The following is a 17,083-nucleotide window of genomic DNA, read 5'->3' on the forward strand; positions in this document are numbered from 1 at the left end:
AGCCTTCATTGTGTGGGTCCCATCAAGAAACTTGAAACTCATGAACTGATATCCAGCTTATTTTACAAATAAATACCTATCTGTAAATGAGTGATGCATTCTCATTCAGTGCATACAGTGGCTCTACAGGCAGGTTGTTGCAGTTCAATTTAGAACTAATTCGCCAACCTAGAAATAATTGTCTTTTTTTGAAGCTACCATGTATTTTCTTTAATAAGAACAGGAATATATACAGACATAAAAACAACCTAAATATGCTATTTATGATGATATTAGAAGTGCCCTTCTGTGAAATAAAGAAAAGGAGCTAATTATTTTTTACTGTTTCTTATCTGTGGTGCGAGCCTGAGTCTCTTAAACTCAAATGTAGTGTGGCTGTGAATAAGACTGGACAAAAGGACCCTCCCTCGGACTTAACATCCTCCTGTGGAGCTTTTTTCCAAAGAACGTCATGGAAAGTCATGGAAATGTGGTTCTTATTCTAAGAATGGCAATAGTGAAGCCTAGCAGGATTTTGAGATATTTAATTTTGTAAGTGTGGAGGTGGTGATGGAAGGAAACCTTAATTCTGAATCCATGAATTCATTCTATCAGATACATCTAATAAGTACTAGATATTTACTCATGGTTAAAATACATCCCCACCGCCCTCTTATTAAACAGAGTATCTAATTCATGATACACTTTCAACACGTTGTTCTGTTGTGCTCCTTACCTAGAACGTTTTTTTCCCACTTCTCCACTTGGAAAAATCCTACTTATTCTTCACACCCAGGGAAAATGTTTATGAACCACACCTGGAAGATGTTGTTCTGTGATTTTACCGCCCTTAATTTTACAATAGGTCTTATCACAATTTATCATTTCTTATTTCAGTTTATCCCATCTCTGCCATTGGATGAGCAAGGTGCAAATACTATTGTCTTCACATTTCCATTTCTTAGCACAATGCATTGATCTTCCATACTCTGGAGCTTGGATCTTTGTATAAAGAAAAATCTTGAACATCACTCTGAATGCTTTCCTCCATCTGAAAGGTATCATAAGCTCTCCCAAATAGTACATCAAATACAGTCATATTTGGAAGCAAGCATCAATTCCCTTTTTTTATTTAATAGGAGCATATCTTTCATTTTCTCAATAGAAATATTTGTACCTGTGGCTTTATCTTTTCAATCACTTTAGCATAATAAATGCATCTCTTCATGTCTATATCCTACAATCAGTCAAATCAGCCAGTTGTTGATAAATCAAGCAACGAAACAATAAGCATTGTACTTATTGGGCCCTATTATAGATATAAAAGTACTTACAGAACCTACAGAATATTTCTAGGGCTTAGTGGGACAAAAAGAAATCAAGGATCTAGTTAGTCCCTGTTTTTGAGAAATGTATAAAATAATAAATAAAATCATAATTAAATTATCTTTCCCATTTTCAAGTACTTTATAAACATTTCAAACATTTTAACATAAGGGTTTCATTAGATAATCACCTCACATTAGCCAGGTGATCCATGCAAGTTGGATTTTAATAATAAAGAAACAGGATCAAAGAATCAATGAACTTGAAGACTGTCTACACCACTACACTTGCATCCAGATCACCTTACAATGCTCTTTGCATCATTATACACTAATATATCTGTAAGCACATATGAAAATACGTACAGCAATGTGAATACTGAATGGTTGAGGGAAAAATACTATAGAGTACAGGGATTAGTCAGTGAAATGAAAAACAGACAAGAAGCATCAAAGATATTTCTGTCATTCTAACACCTTGTGGAATTTAAACCCAAACTTAGAAAGAGAAAGAAACATAAGAAGAAAGGAAGAAGCTAGCATTCAGGAGGCAAACGTGGTCCCTGAATAGCTTAAAATATTTAAACAACATCACCCTGAAAGGACATAGAGAAAAATAGACATTAGTGCATGATTACCTTAGACCTAGGTGCTTGGAAGACTGTCCAGTAAGGCAAAGGTCTGCAAAATTCAGAGGTGATTATATTTAGTCAGAATCGATACATTACAACCGACACTGTTGAAACCTGGAGGATTTCTTAAACTCATTCCATAACACATTGCCATTTCACCTCTGCTTCATTTAAATAGAGTACAATTTTTAAACCAAAAGAGTCATGAAAGTTATTTGAGAAAACAAAAGCCTATTCCACAACTACTCAGAATTGGAATAGGAATTCCATGAATCGGGTAGGTACTCAGTACTCAGAAGCCTGGAGGAAAGAAGACAATGTAATGGGTTAAGGGGGATAAAAGAATATGAAATAGCCCTAGGACTTTATTTGCAAGAGGTTTACTACCCTATCTTTCTCAGTGTGATCCTTCTAAAGCAGCAATCCAATTACATCAGTCTCTTTCCTATAACTCTTAAATGGATTTTATTGCCTACAGCAGTGTTTTTAAAGCTTTTTATAGCAACAAAATACTTTATTCCAAATGAAATATGTAGAACCCCAGTGCATTTAAAATAGACAAAAGCAGAGCCATTGTTTTAGAGCCAAATATCAGAGACCTCACTCCTTGGACTGTGCTTATCTTTGGGTAGTACTGGTGCACCCTCCTGTGCATCTGGGAACAAAGGGTAATCACTTCAACTCTAGGGTATAGAGTTCTTTTCTCAACATCTGAAGCCTCCACAGTTTGCCCCAAGCTACCTTTCCAGTCTTCTCCCCTGTCACTATACCAATAACACGAAACAGCTTCCAAACATTCTAAGCATTGAAGAGTATTATATATTGCCACATGCTGTTTTCTTCGTCTGGAAAATTCTTCAGCACAAGACCACTAGGACAACTGTTTTTCCCAACTCAGCCAAGCAGAAGTAGCTCTTTCCTTGCTGGGATTCCTTCTTCAAAGACCAACAGTGATTAATGCATTCCACCCTCACGGCACTTAGCACAATGCATTGTAACTGTGAAGCACTTAAGTCTAGGGACCTATTTATTTTCAACTTATAGCCAATCTTAGCAGAGTGATAGGAACTGAATTGATCACCAAAAGTTTTAAAGAATATTGCACATCTTTACTGAGGTGTTCAGCAACCAAGGAAAGGCCAAAGAAAATCACCATCAGAACGTCCCCCAAATTCTATTTAGCCATTTATTCCTATCCTCTAAATCTATTTTTGCATTGCCTGTTTAATATCACCTCACTTTATCATCAAAATCTCCAGAATACACTGAATTTCTTCCTTACTTCTCTATGTCCTCTTTCTTGCTATCTTCTTGTATTTCTTTCTGGGAAATAGCCCAACCCTTCCGTATGAATATCAGTTTAGCCCACTGTCCTACTCCAAGTTCACCAGCTACTAACCTTAGTCCAACAAAGGCTCAGCACACAATGAATGCAAACGAGGGGTCCAGCTTAGAAAGTAGAAAAGAAAAGATGTAAATCAACATTTGTGTTCTCGAAGTATACATCGATCTATTCCAAATGACTGTGTGCTCCTTGACCATGTTTTCAAGTTACTTACTTTATTGACATTGTCAATCATTATCAAGATGACTAGGAAAAAATAGGTGATTCATTAAAAATGGTTGATAGAATAACTGATTACAGAAACAAATGACTACATGAAAAAATGGAAATTTCTCATTTCTACAGGAAATTCATATAACTGAGAAATTAATAATTTACTGCGCATGAAAATCATATCACCATGCTCTAAGAAAATTGTGTAACCAAGTGCTTCAAAAACTAAATAGTTGTTTTTACTCTCTTGATAGTAACATTGGTTTGCACATGAAGATGCCATTGCTTCTCTATTGTAAACCAAGATGCATCAAACTTACTGTCAGCCACATTGTCTGCAAAAAACCTCACCTTACTTCAGTCATTTCTAAAACTTTTGACAGTTTACATGCAAAAAAAAAATCAGTCCTAGGAAAAACAACTTCATTTATCTACTTTTATTCCTCTAAACCATATACACAGGCCAGACACCTAATACCCTAAAATGGTCCCCATTTCCCACTATATGATCAAAAACAACCATATTATGAATCATCTAATGTTGATTTCATATGTGTGCAATTCTCTGACACTTAATGAAGAACTTCCTATTTGACCTTTCTAAGAATGCTATGAGTCAAGAAAATGGATAAGCCTGGACAATAAGAGGTTAAGTGAGTAAAAATGAAATTATTATTTAAATAAGATTAAAAAAAAAAACTCTTCATTCCAGAGTTAAACTGAATACTGGTCCCTATGAGAAGGTGGATGGTTTGGAAGAGAATCTTTTTAGGCACCAATTTTTGGCCCTATTATTATTCCAGACATGAAAGAATAAAATAAATCCTCAATATTTCCACAATATTTATATCAGGAAGAAAAATAAAATTTCAACTTAATGTTGTGACTAACACACATATTTCACTTGGAAACTTGGAAAACTCAGAAAACATGTACTCAAAGTAAAAGAATTAAGGGGAAAAAAAGAGGATTTTATGTCCCTAAGAGGAGCGTTTATGACGCAACATATTTTTCACAGCTGCTTTAACATCTTTATTCCTCAAACTGTAGATGAGGGGATTGAGCATGGGCATGACCACTCCATAAAAGAGAGAAATGATTTTGTCGCTGACTTCTTCCTTGTCTGCGCCAGAAGAATCTTTAGCTTTGGGCTTTGCATACATGAAGAGGATGGTCCCATAGAATATAACTACCACTGTCAGGTGCGCTGAGCATGTAGAGAAGGCTTTCTGCCTTCCTTCTGCAGAAGGAATCCTCAGTATGGTAGAGAGAATAAAAACATAGGAAACAAAAATGAAAAGTACCGGGACCACAAGAAAAACCATATTAGCAACAATCATACTAATAATATTTACAGAGATATCAGAACAGGCCAATTTTAAGACTGCCAAGATTTCACAAGTAAAATGATTAATGACATTATCCCCACAAAAAGGAAGTCGCATCGCAAGGGAGGTTTGCAGCACAGAGTCGACACCCCCAGCAATCCAGGACCCAGCAGCCATGGGCACATAGGAAGCCTTGCTCATGATGACGGGGTATCTCAGCGGGTTACAAATGGCTACATAGCGGTCGAACGCCATCATGCTTAGAAGCACACACTCCGTGGCCCCCATAGCAAAGGAGAGAAACATTTGCACTCCACACCCAGAGAAGGAAATGGTTTTCTTTGAAGTTAAGAAGCTGCTGAGAAACAGCGGGATAGATGAACTGGTGTAGCAAATGTCCAAGAATGACAAGTTACTGAGGAAGAAGTACATGGGAGTGTGCAGGTGGGAGTCTTAGACACTTACAATGATGATGACTCCATTTCCCAGCAGGATCACAAGGTACATGCATAGGACCAGCACAAAGTAAATGGCCTCAAGCTCTGGGTAGCCAGACAGCCCCAGCAGGACAAACTCTGTCACAGAAGATTGATTGGTCTTTCCCATCTTAAAGATTTCTTTCACCAGTGACAGTTCTGTGGAGGCTGGGATACAAGTAGAGCTGTTATAGCAATGTCTGTAAGATATGCTGACATCCTAAGTGGTTGCCCTTATGGGTATTGTGGACCTAAAATTAGATACACAGCACAAAAATATGATAGGATCTTCTAATAACGATCAGTTGGACTTTCAACATTTTGAAAGTGGATTTAGCTTAAAATACATGTCATTGTTAGAAAACAGATTCAGAACAGCTGCAACTGCATTGGAATTACAGTCCCATTGCATTGTGAATTTGAAATGATTTTGAATGCAAGTTGAGCATAGATTTTGATTGAACAATTCAGAACAACATAAATGCATAAAATATTAATGACCAAAAGAAATTTGATCATTCTAAGCACTGTATACATATGTAACCTAAATGTTTGTATCTGTGACTGATTTGTCTTCCTTAGCAAAAATCACTGTTCCTCAGCATCCAAAGTCTGACAGGTCCCCAAAGCAACATAGGCAACTTGTGCCTCAATGGTAATTAAACCTGTGCTACTTAAGAATTTAGTAGCTCAAAGAACAAACTGAAATTAATGCATTTTGAGAAAAAAGGAATTCGGGTTATCTCTTTCTTGCAGGAAAATGTGTACCTGAAATACCAGAAGAGTATTAAATGCAGTCATAAGTAATATCTGTAAAAGAAAAAGAAAACATTTTTAGAGTAAATAATCATCTTTGTCTCTTAAAGTACAGATTAGGAAGTGACTCTAGCTGATCCTATATCTAGCCTGGTGCATATAATGTAAAACAAGTTGGCCTCAGGAAAACTCTAATGCTGGTCTCAGTTTACAGGCAAACCATAAATAAATATATAACAGAAATTTCAGTAATGGTACTTTCCACCTTTACCTCCAGGCACGTCAAATTGTATCTTATCTTTCTCTGCAAAGAAACCACTCCTTCTGCTACAACAGTGGCTCTTCTGTTCTTCCTCCCATCACGCATTGAGGGATACACATGAGTATGAGGAGTAAGCACAAAATATTCTCTAGCACTGGAAATCTGCCAAAATTAGTTGTATCCCAAACTCACTAGACTATAGAGCATTTATTTATTAAAATGCCAGTAAGAGAAGTCCTGCTTTTATTGCTAGTCTCGTAAATTCCATCTTAGCAAGGTAACTAAAAGAACTCTCCCCATCTTGTTCTCTCTGTAAACAAGTCACTTCAATTGCTGTTTTAAAAACCAGTTTGCCGACGGGCATGATGGCCTAGCAGGCAGAGTTCTCACCTGCCATGCCGGCGACCCAGGTTCAATTCCCCGCGCCTGTCCATGCAAAAAAGGAGAACAGTTTGTAAGTGGTAAAATAGAAACCACTCCTCGTAAAGATGGAAATTAGGAGTCTTCACAGTGTTTTCACTGGAAAGGGATCCTTTAAAGGGCCAGTCAATGGAGTACCAAAGCAACTTACAGCCTTCACTGCTCTGAGGATTGCTTCTAATCCCAAAAGCAATTTAAAACTTCATGATGTGGACTGGATAGAAATTAGAAACTTTTTAGTACTTCTGGGATGAAGTCCCTCAGAAGCAATTAGAACAGAGTTGCTAACACAATTCATATTAAACATAGCTCAAAAACCAGCAATACTCTTCTAGCTTAAACCCTGCAAATTTAGGAATATTAACCTTGTAAAGCATTTAAAAAAATGAAAATTAGAATTGACTATTACTAATGGAAAGATGTTACAGTGATTGTGACAGGTGAAAAAGATACATTATTCTTACTCTCTTACCTGCTATTCACCTTTATTTTACCATTAAATCCTTGAGTCTAAGAGCTCTTCAACTTCAGTTGGTCTCCCTGGCCTTTCAATCAGGTAGAACCACATGGACAAATATTTTCATTTTGCTCACTCATGCTCTCTCTTCAACTAACACACATATCACATGGTTATTCAAGCCACAACGCTGGGAAGAACACATCGAAAATTTCTATGGGTGAGCAAAATGTAACATTACTGAAGGAGAAAAGATGCTACATGAAGTAGATAACTATTATGCCGTTTACCATAACTATCTTTTTGAAATTGAAAAGAATTCAACTTTTTTATATATGTGTACAGAATACACCTTCAGCATGGGACCAAGTTGAACCATTGCATATAGTATAAAAAAGAAAGGTACAAAAATAAATAACAGGTCTGTTTTGTGTGGTGACGTCATTTTAAAGGTTACTGAACAATAAATGCAATATAATCCTGAAGACTGGAAAAGCTAGTTTTGCCATGATAGATGGGATTATGTGCTTCAACAAATCAAATACGAAGAAAATTCTCAGAGTTGCTAACTCTATGCAAATACATGTTCAGTGTATCAGCTTATAATGCTAACACCAATCACGCTTTCTAATTAATGAAGATTCAGTGGCCAAAAGAATCCAATAGGTTGGACGTGAGCCTATAGAAGTTCTGTTACAATGTAAATGAAAAATACACTAACCACAAGAAATTTGATAAATTCTTCAATTTAAGAAATGCTGAAGAGTGCCCAATCCTTAGAGAAATACAATTTTAGAAGGAGGAATACAATGTAGACATTTAAATTTGTTTCAGATAAACAGCCTTTAAATTTCGTATCAGTATTTCTTAGGCAATATGCTGCTTCCAGGTAAATGTACATGTGCATAGGTATTTAGAAATAATTCAAATGTAATTTGGAATTGTGTACATTTACTTGCTAACTCTGACAACCCTAATTTCAGTGACCAGGACTGACATGGAATCCAGTCCAAGTATGAATCCTCCCACCTGGTAACATGTGCCAGATTTGGCCATTCCCACGCACTGGAGGGAATACGGGTCCCTGGAAAGGGGCCCTGCTTTCACAGGTCTGTGGTCAGTACTGCTCATGATAATGCTTGTGGAATGGAACTGTTTTCAGAAATTTCAAATGAGGAAAAGTAAAGGATATTGAGCATACTTCCCAAAGTCAATCTAGTGGATAGAGAATTATAACACTACCTGTTGTCTCAAATGCATCATCCACCCTAAAGCCTTTACCTACAGCTATAACCCTCCAACCATGTCCAGAACAATGCTTGAAAGATGAAACGATCTGATGAACCTGTATGGCTTCATGGTCAAGCGCTATTCTTCAGCATTCCCAGACATTGTCATAACTCTTAATTTCTCCGTTTCTGATATCATTCAATTCAACAGCACTAATTGACATCTCCCTTGTTCCAGGAACTGTGTCTTGCTTCTGCCCCCATTCCTATGATTTACTTAATCCCCTTTCCTGGTACTATTATGAGAATGGCAAACCAATGTCAAAATTCTTTATGCCTAAGGACAACACCCACCATGCAAACTATTTTTTTATATGCCATGCAGATTGGCCTATGCACTCCCTTCACCTCCATGCTGGGCTACACAAAAATCCATGCATTTCCTTTGAGGGGCTGACACATGCTGCTTGAGTTATCTAGTTAGAGGTACTTCTCCATCTCTTAGGCATATGTTCATTGAATGCTATCTTCTTGCACCATTACTGGGAAGATGGTATGTATATTCCTTTCTGTCTGTCCAAAGAAAAACTAATGCAAATGAGTTAACAAATATCTTACCTGATTCAAGCCTCTTCTTTTCCCTATAAGAATGCATCCATTCAAATACTTTCAATGTTTTCTCAATTGAGAATAAATTGTGATGTCATAATAAGCCTAGAGAATTTAGTTTCAGCCCTTTGTACTTAGATAAGGGTAATATCTTCTAACATTTAAACTTAACAGGCACTCAACATCAGGAAGCTCTTCAGACTAAACTTAAAAAAAATTAATATTGCCATAAAGCACCTACATCATGCTCAGCATATTCATTCTTTTCCTCGTGAGGGTCTCTCTAGAACTTCATTTTCATTCTCTGCATTGCTTATCACTTTCTAACTTATCTAATAGATGTGTTTTGTACTTGGAAGGAAAGAATCTAGTGAAATGAAGAGTGGAGAATAGAGGGCTAATAGAAGAAAGTCAGCTAAAATAAAATTAGGAATAAGGACATGAATTACAATCACTTAAATATAATTAGCATGGGATATTACAAAGCCCAAGCTGGGTAAAGTTAAGAAATGTGGTAAAAACAAAAACAAACAAACAAAAAAACTGCATCTCTGTAATGTTTTTGAGATAGCAAGAAATAGAGGTATGGCAAAAATAACACAGGACAGTCTAACTTAACTTGGTTCAAAGATAGACACTAGGGGTGTTTCTTTCTTGAATAGTTTTAATCTAATTACTCATTGATCAACAGTTATTATAAAATAATATTTTTCTAGTTTCCAAAGAGAATAAACTAGCATAAGCTTCTTACTCTTTCTCCACTTAAACAGGGAAATGCCATAGAAATAACAGAAATTTGTATCAGTTTATAAAATAGAATGAAACTGGAAGAACATCAATCAGACCAATGTAAAACTGGCAATCAACAGATTGAGGGCATAATATTGAGTTGGGTCCCTCCTCTCCCACATTGCCATGGGGAATTTATGCTCCAATTTCTGCCCAGCCCTTCTACTCACAAGCTGAGGTAAACAAGGTTAACATAGCAGGGTTATAGAACTAAGAAGTAGTGAAGAGTAAATAACTACATGTGCACACACACCAGCCATTTTAGAGAATTTACCTCTTCTGATTTGTCTCACTGCAAAAGCCAGGGTGATTTTATCAAAGATTGTCCATTATACTGATCTTTTCAAAGACCAAGCTTTTAGTTTTATTGCTTTTCTCTATTGTTTTAATGTTTGCGGTTTCATTGCTTTTTGCCCTTTATATTTATTTCCTTCCTTCTGCTGGTTTTGAGCTTATTTTGTTCTTCTTGAGTTTCATAAGTTGGGAGCTTAGATGATTGATTTCAGACTTTTATCTATTGTATATATAATCATTTAGTGCTAAAATTTTTTATATGTTGGGACATATTTATATTTAATGTAATTGTTCATAAGTTATTAATTGGGACATACTATTCATATATGCTAGTCATATGTTGTAATGTTATTCATATGTTGGGAACATTTTCTTCTGGTTTTCTGTTTGATACCTCTGTTTTTACTCTTCTGTGTTCTTTTCCCTGTCTTCTCGAGGTTACTGGAAAATATTTTATAATATTTTTGATTGAGCAATGGTTTTAGAGGATACCACCTTGTATAGATTATTTTGTGTTTAGAGGAGTACCCAAGTGTAGATTATATATACACATATTTTATTACAATATCTTACATGCCTTTTGAATATTCTCCCCTATCATTACAAAATCAACACCACCTACCCAGGTTCCAGGCATTCTAAACTCTCAGTGGAATTCTTTACTTTGCCACATGCAATTACCTCTGTCTGGAAAATGCTTCTGCACAAAAAATTATGAGACTTTTTTCCCAGCCCAGCCTAGCAGAAGTAACTATTTCCCTAGCTGTGATTCCCCCCTCTAGGAACCCACAGTAATTTACACATTCCCTCTAAAATAGCACTGAACACCCTGCGTTGTAATTGTGACCCACTTAAGACTGTACCTGGTTTCTCTCATTTTATGGCCAGTCTCAATATGGTGATACTTCAAAAGGACTGAATTCATTGACAAAGATATTAAGGAATATAATGCATCTTTACTTCTATTTTCCAGAGACACTGAAAGGGTTCAAAGAATACCACCATCAAATTTGTGAAATATCTGTTTAGCCAGTTTTTTTTTCTTTCCACTATTTCCATTTTGGCACTATCTGTTAAGTATCAACCCTCACACTCTTCAAAATCTCCCTTATACCATGGCATTCTTCCTCATTCCTCTGTCCCCCCATCTCACTGTCCCCTTTTGTATTTTGTTCGCATAGATGATCGAAGCCCTTTCATAGAAGTTGAAATTAGTCCCATTCAGCCTCACAGAGGCCCAACATGTTAGGATTACAAAGGGCACAAACTAGAAGCAACGAGAGAGGAAAAGGTGTGAGAAAATAAATGCTATTTCCTCAACTTATGTTCAATCTGTTCTTTACAAGACTTATTCTCCTTGACTATCTTTTTGCTTTGGTTTTCATCTAGTATATTTTACTGACATTGCCAATCATTAGTCCAAAGCCTGGCACAAATATGTACTACATAAATGAGGGTTGAAGAATAATGGAATGATCAAGTAAATGTCAGAATGCATGAATCGAAAGTTCATGTTCTACAGGAAATTAATGTAACTAAACAAATACATAATTAATTGCACTTGAAACCCATATATTCATATTCTCAAAGAGTTATACAACCCAGTGCTTCAGAAACTAAATAATGATCTTTTAAAAGATTCAATGGTAGTAATAGCTTCCACTTAAAGACACCATTACTCATCGTCTAAAACTCAAGGGATCAAATATCCCTATGAGGTGAAATAATACAGAACATCTTTAGATATAGCTCAATAAATATGCTTGCCAAGTTCCAGACATAAGGAAATCAGCCCTAAGCAATATAGCTTCATTTTTCTACCACTTGTCTCATCATCACATAGTCATAGATGAGGCACATAACACTTTAAAATTTTCCCCCACCCTTCAATATGATGAAAGGGAATATCATCATTTAATGTTAAGTTCATATGCATATTGCCTTCCAAATCTTAACAAGGAAATTTCTATTTGACCTCCCTATGAATAACTGTGAGATGAGAAAAAAATGATACCATGGACAATGAGGGGTTAAGTGAATGAGGGGTTAAGTGTTTTCCTTTCACATAAGATTAGACGACTCTTCATACCACAGTTAAAATAAATTCAGAGAGGTTGATGGTCTGAAAGAGAATCTGTTACCCATTATTCTCTGGCCTTCTACTCCATAGTTCAGACATGAAGGGAAAGGGTATGACCTCAATTTCTTTTCTACATTAAGGAGAAAAAATAATAAGGAAGCAATAATTTCAGAATTAATGGTACCACCAACTCTTCTACCTCTTGGAAACACCAACAGATAACTGGCTCTGCACTTAAAAAAATTTTTTAAATGGTCTTCACATTACTTCAGAAGAGCATTTCTGACACAGCATATTCTTCACTCCTGCTTTAACATCTCTGTTCCTCAAACTGTAGATGAGAGGATTGAGCATGGGGGTCACGACTCCATAAAAGAGAGAGATGATTTTATCAGTGAATTCTTCCTTGTCTGAACCGGAAGAATCTTTAGCCTTGGGCTTTGCATACATGAAGAGGATGGTCCCATAGAATATAACTACCACTGTCAGGTGCGCTGAGCATGTAGAGAAGGCTTTCTGTCTGCCCCCGGCAGAAGGAATCCTCAGTATGGTAGAGAGAATGAAAACATAGGAAACAAAAATGAAAAGTACCGGGACCACAAGAAAAACCATACTAGCTACAAACATACTAATAATGTTTATGGAGATATCAGCACAAGCCAATTTTAAGACTGCCAAGATTTCACAAGTAAAATGATTAATGACATTATCCCCACAAAAAGGAAGTCGCATCGCAAGGGAGGTTTGAACCACAGAGTCGACACCCCCAGCAATCCAGGACCCAGCAGCCATGGGCACATAGGAAGCCTTGCTCATGATGACGGGGTATCTCAGCGGGTTACAAATGGCTACATAGCGGTCGAACGCCATCATGCTTAGAAGCACACACTCCGTGGCCCCCATAGCAAAGGAGAGAAACATTTGCATTCCACACCCAGAGAAGGAAATGGTTTTCTTTGAAGTTAAGAAGCTGCTGAGAAACAGCGGGATAGATGAACTGGTGTAGCAAATGTCCAAGAATGACAAGTTACTGAGGAAGAAGTACATGGGAGTGTGCAGGTGGGAGTCGTAGACACTTACAATGATGATGACTCCATTTCCCAGCAGGATCACAAGGTACATGCATAGGACCAGCACAAAGTAAATGGCCTCAAGCTCTGGGTAGCCAGACAGCCCCAGCAGGACAAACTCTGTCACTGAAGATTGATTGGTCTTTCCCATCTTAAAGGTTTCTTTCACCAGTGACAGTTCTGTGGAGGCTGGGATTCAAGTAGAGCTGTTATAGCAATGTCTGTAAGATATGTTGGCATCCTAATGACTGTGCTTATGGGTAATGTGGACCTGTAACTGGACACACAGATAGCATAAAAATACGATAGGATCCTCTAAGTAATGACAAATTAAACTTTCAAACTTTTAGAAAATGGATTCAGGATAAATAAATATTGTTATAGAGTAGATTAGAATAGATATATTTGGGTTGGTATTGTAATCTCATTGCCTTATGAATTTGAAATTATTTTGAAAGCAAGTTCACCATAGATTTTGATGAAACAATCCAGAAACTATCTACAATGTATAAAATGATATTAATCAGGTGAGGTTCTACAAATTTAAATACTATATACATATGTAACTGAAATTTTTGCACCTGTTACTACCTTGATATCTATAACAAAAATCATTGTTCTTCAGTATCCAAAGTGTGGTGGCTCCCAAAATTGGTATAGGTAACTCATCCCTCTTATAACCTGTATTTCTTAAGAGCTCAGTAGTTCAAAGAACAAACTGAAGCTATGCATTTTGAGAAAAAAGGAATTGAGCAATCTCTTCCTTGCAGGAAAATGTGTACCTGAAATACCAGAAGAGTATTAAATGCAGTCATACGCAATATTTGTAAAAGAAAAAGAAAACATTTTTAGAATAAATAGTCATCTTTGTCTCTTAAAGTACAGATTAGGAAGTGACTCTAGCTGACCCTATATCCAGCCTGACGTGTATAGTGTAAAACAAGTTGGCCTCAGGAAAACTCTAATGCAGGTCTCAGTTTACAGGCAAACCATAAATAAATACACAAACAGAGATTTCAGTAATGGTACTTTCCACCTTTACCTCCAGCCACAACAAATTACATATTATCTTCTCTCTGCAAGGAAATCACTTCCTTCTGCTTTAATAGTGGCTCTTCTGTTCTTCCTCCCATCACACATTCAGAGATCTGCATGAGTATGAGGAGTAAGACATGAAAAATTCTCTAGCACTAGAAATTGCTAAAATTGTTTGTATCCCCAATTCACAGGACTATAGAGCATTTATATTTTAAAATATCACAAAGAGAAGTCCTACTTTTATTGCTAGTCTCATAAATTCCATCTCAATTTCAGCAAGGCAAATAAAAGAACTATCCCCTTCTTGGTTCTCTCTTTAAACAAGTCACTCCAATTGCTATTTAAAAAACCAGTTTGTAAATGGCAAAATAGAGACCACTCCTAGTAAAGATGGAAGCTGGGATTCTTCACATTGTTTTCCCTAGAAAGGGATCCTTTAAAGGACCAGCCAATGGAGTACCAAAGCAACTTACAGCCTTTACTGCTTTGAGGATTGCTTCTAACCCCAAAAGCAATTTAAAATCTTATGATGTGGATTGGATAGAATTTAGAAACTTTTTAGTACTTCTGGGATGAAGTCCCTCAGAAGCAATTAGAACAAAGTTGCTAACACAATTCATATTAAATGTAGCTCAAAAACTAGTAATACTCTTCTAGCTTAAACCCTGCAAATTTAGGAATATTAACCTTGTAAAATGTTTAAATAGTTGGAAATCAGAATTGACTATTACTAATGGAAAGATGTTACAGTGATCTATGACACTTATGTGGGAAATGCTGCATTATTCTTATTATCTTACCTGCTAATCACCTTTATTTTGCCATCAAACCCTTGAATTGCAGAGTACTTACCCTTCAGTTGGTCTCCCTGTCCTCTCAATCAGGTAGAACCACATGGACAAACATTTTAATTTTGCTCTCATGCTCTCTCTTCAACTAAAACACGTATGACTAGGTTATTCAACCATGTCCTAGTGTCATGCCCTTATTGGCAAGCCACAACAATGGGAAGAACACATTGAAAATTTCTATGGATGAGCAAAATGCAACATTACTGAAGAAGGAGAAAGGATGCTACTTGAAGTAGATAATTATTATGCCATTTAACATAACTCTCTTTTTGAAATTGAGAAAAATTCAATTCCTTTATATAGATGTACAAAATATACTTCCAGCATGGGAACAAGCGAAATCTGTGTATATAGTATGAAAGCAAAAGGAATAAAAAATAACTGTGATCTGTTCTGTAAGGTGACACCATTTTAAAAGTCACTGAACAATTAATGCAAGACTGGAAAAGCTAGTTTTGCCATGAGAGATGGTATTATGTGCTTCAACAAATCAAATATGAAGAGAATTCCCAGAGTTGCTAACTCTATGCAAATACATGTTCAGTATACCAGTTTATAATACTAACGTTGATCATGCTTTCTAATTAATTAGGATTCAATAAACAAAAGAATCCAATAGGTTGGATGTGAGCCTGAAGAAGTTCTGTTACAATGTAAATGGAAAATGCACTAACTGCAAGAAATTTGATGAATTCTTCAATACAAAGAAATGATGAAGAGAGCCCAATCCTTAGAGAAATACAATTTTAAAAGGAGGAATACAATGTAGATATTTAAATTTGTTTCAGACAAATAGCAACTAAATTTCATATCAGTATTTCTAAGGCAATATTCTTCTTCCAGGTAAATATAAATGTGCGTAGGCATTTAGAAGCAATTCAAATGTAATTGCGAATCGTACACTTTTACTTGCTAACTATGACAACCACACTGGAGGGAATATGGGTCCCTGGAAAGGGGCCCTGCTTTCACAGGTCTCCGGACAGTACTGCTCATGATAATGCCTGTGGGATGGAATTTGTTCTAGTTTGCTAGCTGCTGGAATGCAATATACCAGAAACAGAATGGCTTTTAAAAAGGGGAATTTAATCAGATGCTAGTTTATAGTTCCAAGGCTGAGAAAATGTCCAATTAAAACAAGTCTATAGACATGTCTAATCTAAGGCATACAGCCTTGGTTTAAGAAGGCTGATGAAATTCAGGGTTTCTCTCTCAAGTGAGAAGGCACATGGCGACACAGTCAGCGTTCCTCTCTCATCTGGAAGGGCACATGGCGAACGTGGTGTCATCTGCTAGCTTCTTCTCCTGGTTCCTGTTTCATGAAGCTCCCCGGAGACATTTTCCTTCTTCATCTCCAAAGGTCGCTGGCTGGTGGACTCTGCTTCTCATGGCTATGTTGTTCTGCTCTGCTCTCCCTGAATCTCTTTTTCTCCAAAATATTTCCTCTTTCATAGGATTCCAATAAACTAATCAAGACCCACCCAAATGGGTGAAAACATGCCTCCACCTAATCCAGTTTAATAACCACTCTGGATTAAATCACATCTCCAGGGAGATGATCTGATTACAGTTTCAAACATACCGTATTGAATAGGGGTTATTCTGCCTTTATGAAATGGGATTTAGATTAAAACATGGCTTTTCTAGGGGACATACATCCTTTCAAACCAGCACAGAATTATTTTCAGAAATTTCAAATAAAGAACAGATAAAGGATATTAGGCATATTTCCCAAAGTCACTCTGCTGGATACTGGATTATAACAATACCTGTTACCTCAAATGCATCACCCACCCCAAAACCTTTACCTACAGCTATAACCCTCCAACCATTTCCAGGACAATGACGGTAAGATGAAACAGTCTGATGAGCCTATATGGCCTCATGATCAAGGTCTGTTCTTCAACATTCCTAGACATGGTGATTACTC

The 17,083-nt window shown here is 36.6% G+C and overlaps 2 protein-coding genes, 1 long non-coding RNA gene and 1 pseudogene across 5 annotated transcripts in view; all 4 read right to left on the minus strand.

Moving 5' to 3' along the window:
• Positions 1-9,106, minus strand: part of LOC143667035 (olfactory receptor 13C9-like) — a 713,098-nt gene extending 703,992 nt beyond the window's left edge. For both annotated transcript variants that reach the window (XR_013167823.1, XM_077140765.1), the window contains exons 1-2: positions 9,041-9,106; positions 7,209-7,407 (exon numbers count right to left, since the gene is read on the minus strand). The gene's annotated coding sequence lies outside the window, so the exon portion shown is untranslated. The remainder of the gene's footprint in view (positions 1-7,208; positions 7,408-9,040) is intronic.
• On the minus strand, positions 4,475-6,731 carry LOC143667043 (olfactory receptor 13C7-like; annotated as a pseudogene). The gene is made up of 3 exons (XR_013167824.1): positions 6,707-6,731; positions 6,067-6,108; positions 4,475-5,549 (listed from the first exon to the last, which is right to left on the minus strand). The product of XR_013167824.1 is annotated as an olfactory receptor 13C7-like (transcript).
• A 3,268-nt stretch (positions 9,107-12,374) lies between the features above and the next one.
• Positions 12,375-13,415, minus strand: LOC143659368 (olfactory receptor 13C7-like). Its single transcript, XM_077132250.1, has one exon. It carries the CDS (start codon positions 13,413-13,415, stop codon positions 12,453-12,455), a length of 963 nt encoding a protein of 320 aa, XP_076988365.1. The 3' UTR covers positions 12,375-12,452.
• An 869-nt stretch (positions 13,416-14,284) lies between these two features.
• Positions 14,285-17,083, minus strand: part of LOC143659398 (uncharacterized) — a 95,960-nt gene continuing 93,161 nt past the window's right edge. The window contains exon 3 of the long non-coding RNA XR_013163520.1: positions 14,285-14,412. This is a non-coding gene — a long non-coding RNA (uncharacterized LOC143659398). The remainder of the gene's footprint in view (positions 14,413-17,083) is intronic.

The sequence above is a fragment of the Tamandua tetradactyla genome, chromosome 2 (genome assembly GCF_023851605.1).
Source record: "Tamandua tetradactyla isolate mTamTet1 chromosome 2, mTamTet1.pri, whole genome shotgun sequence".
Lineage (NCBI taxonomy): Eukaryota > Metazoa > Chordata > Mammalia > Pilosa > Myrmecophagidae > Tamandua > Tamandua tetradactyla.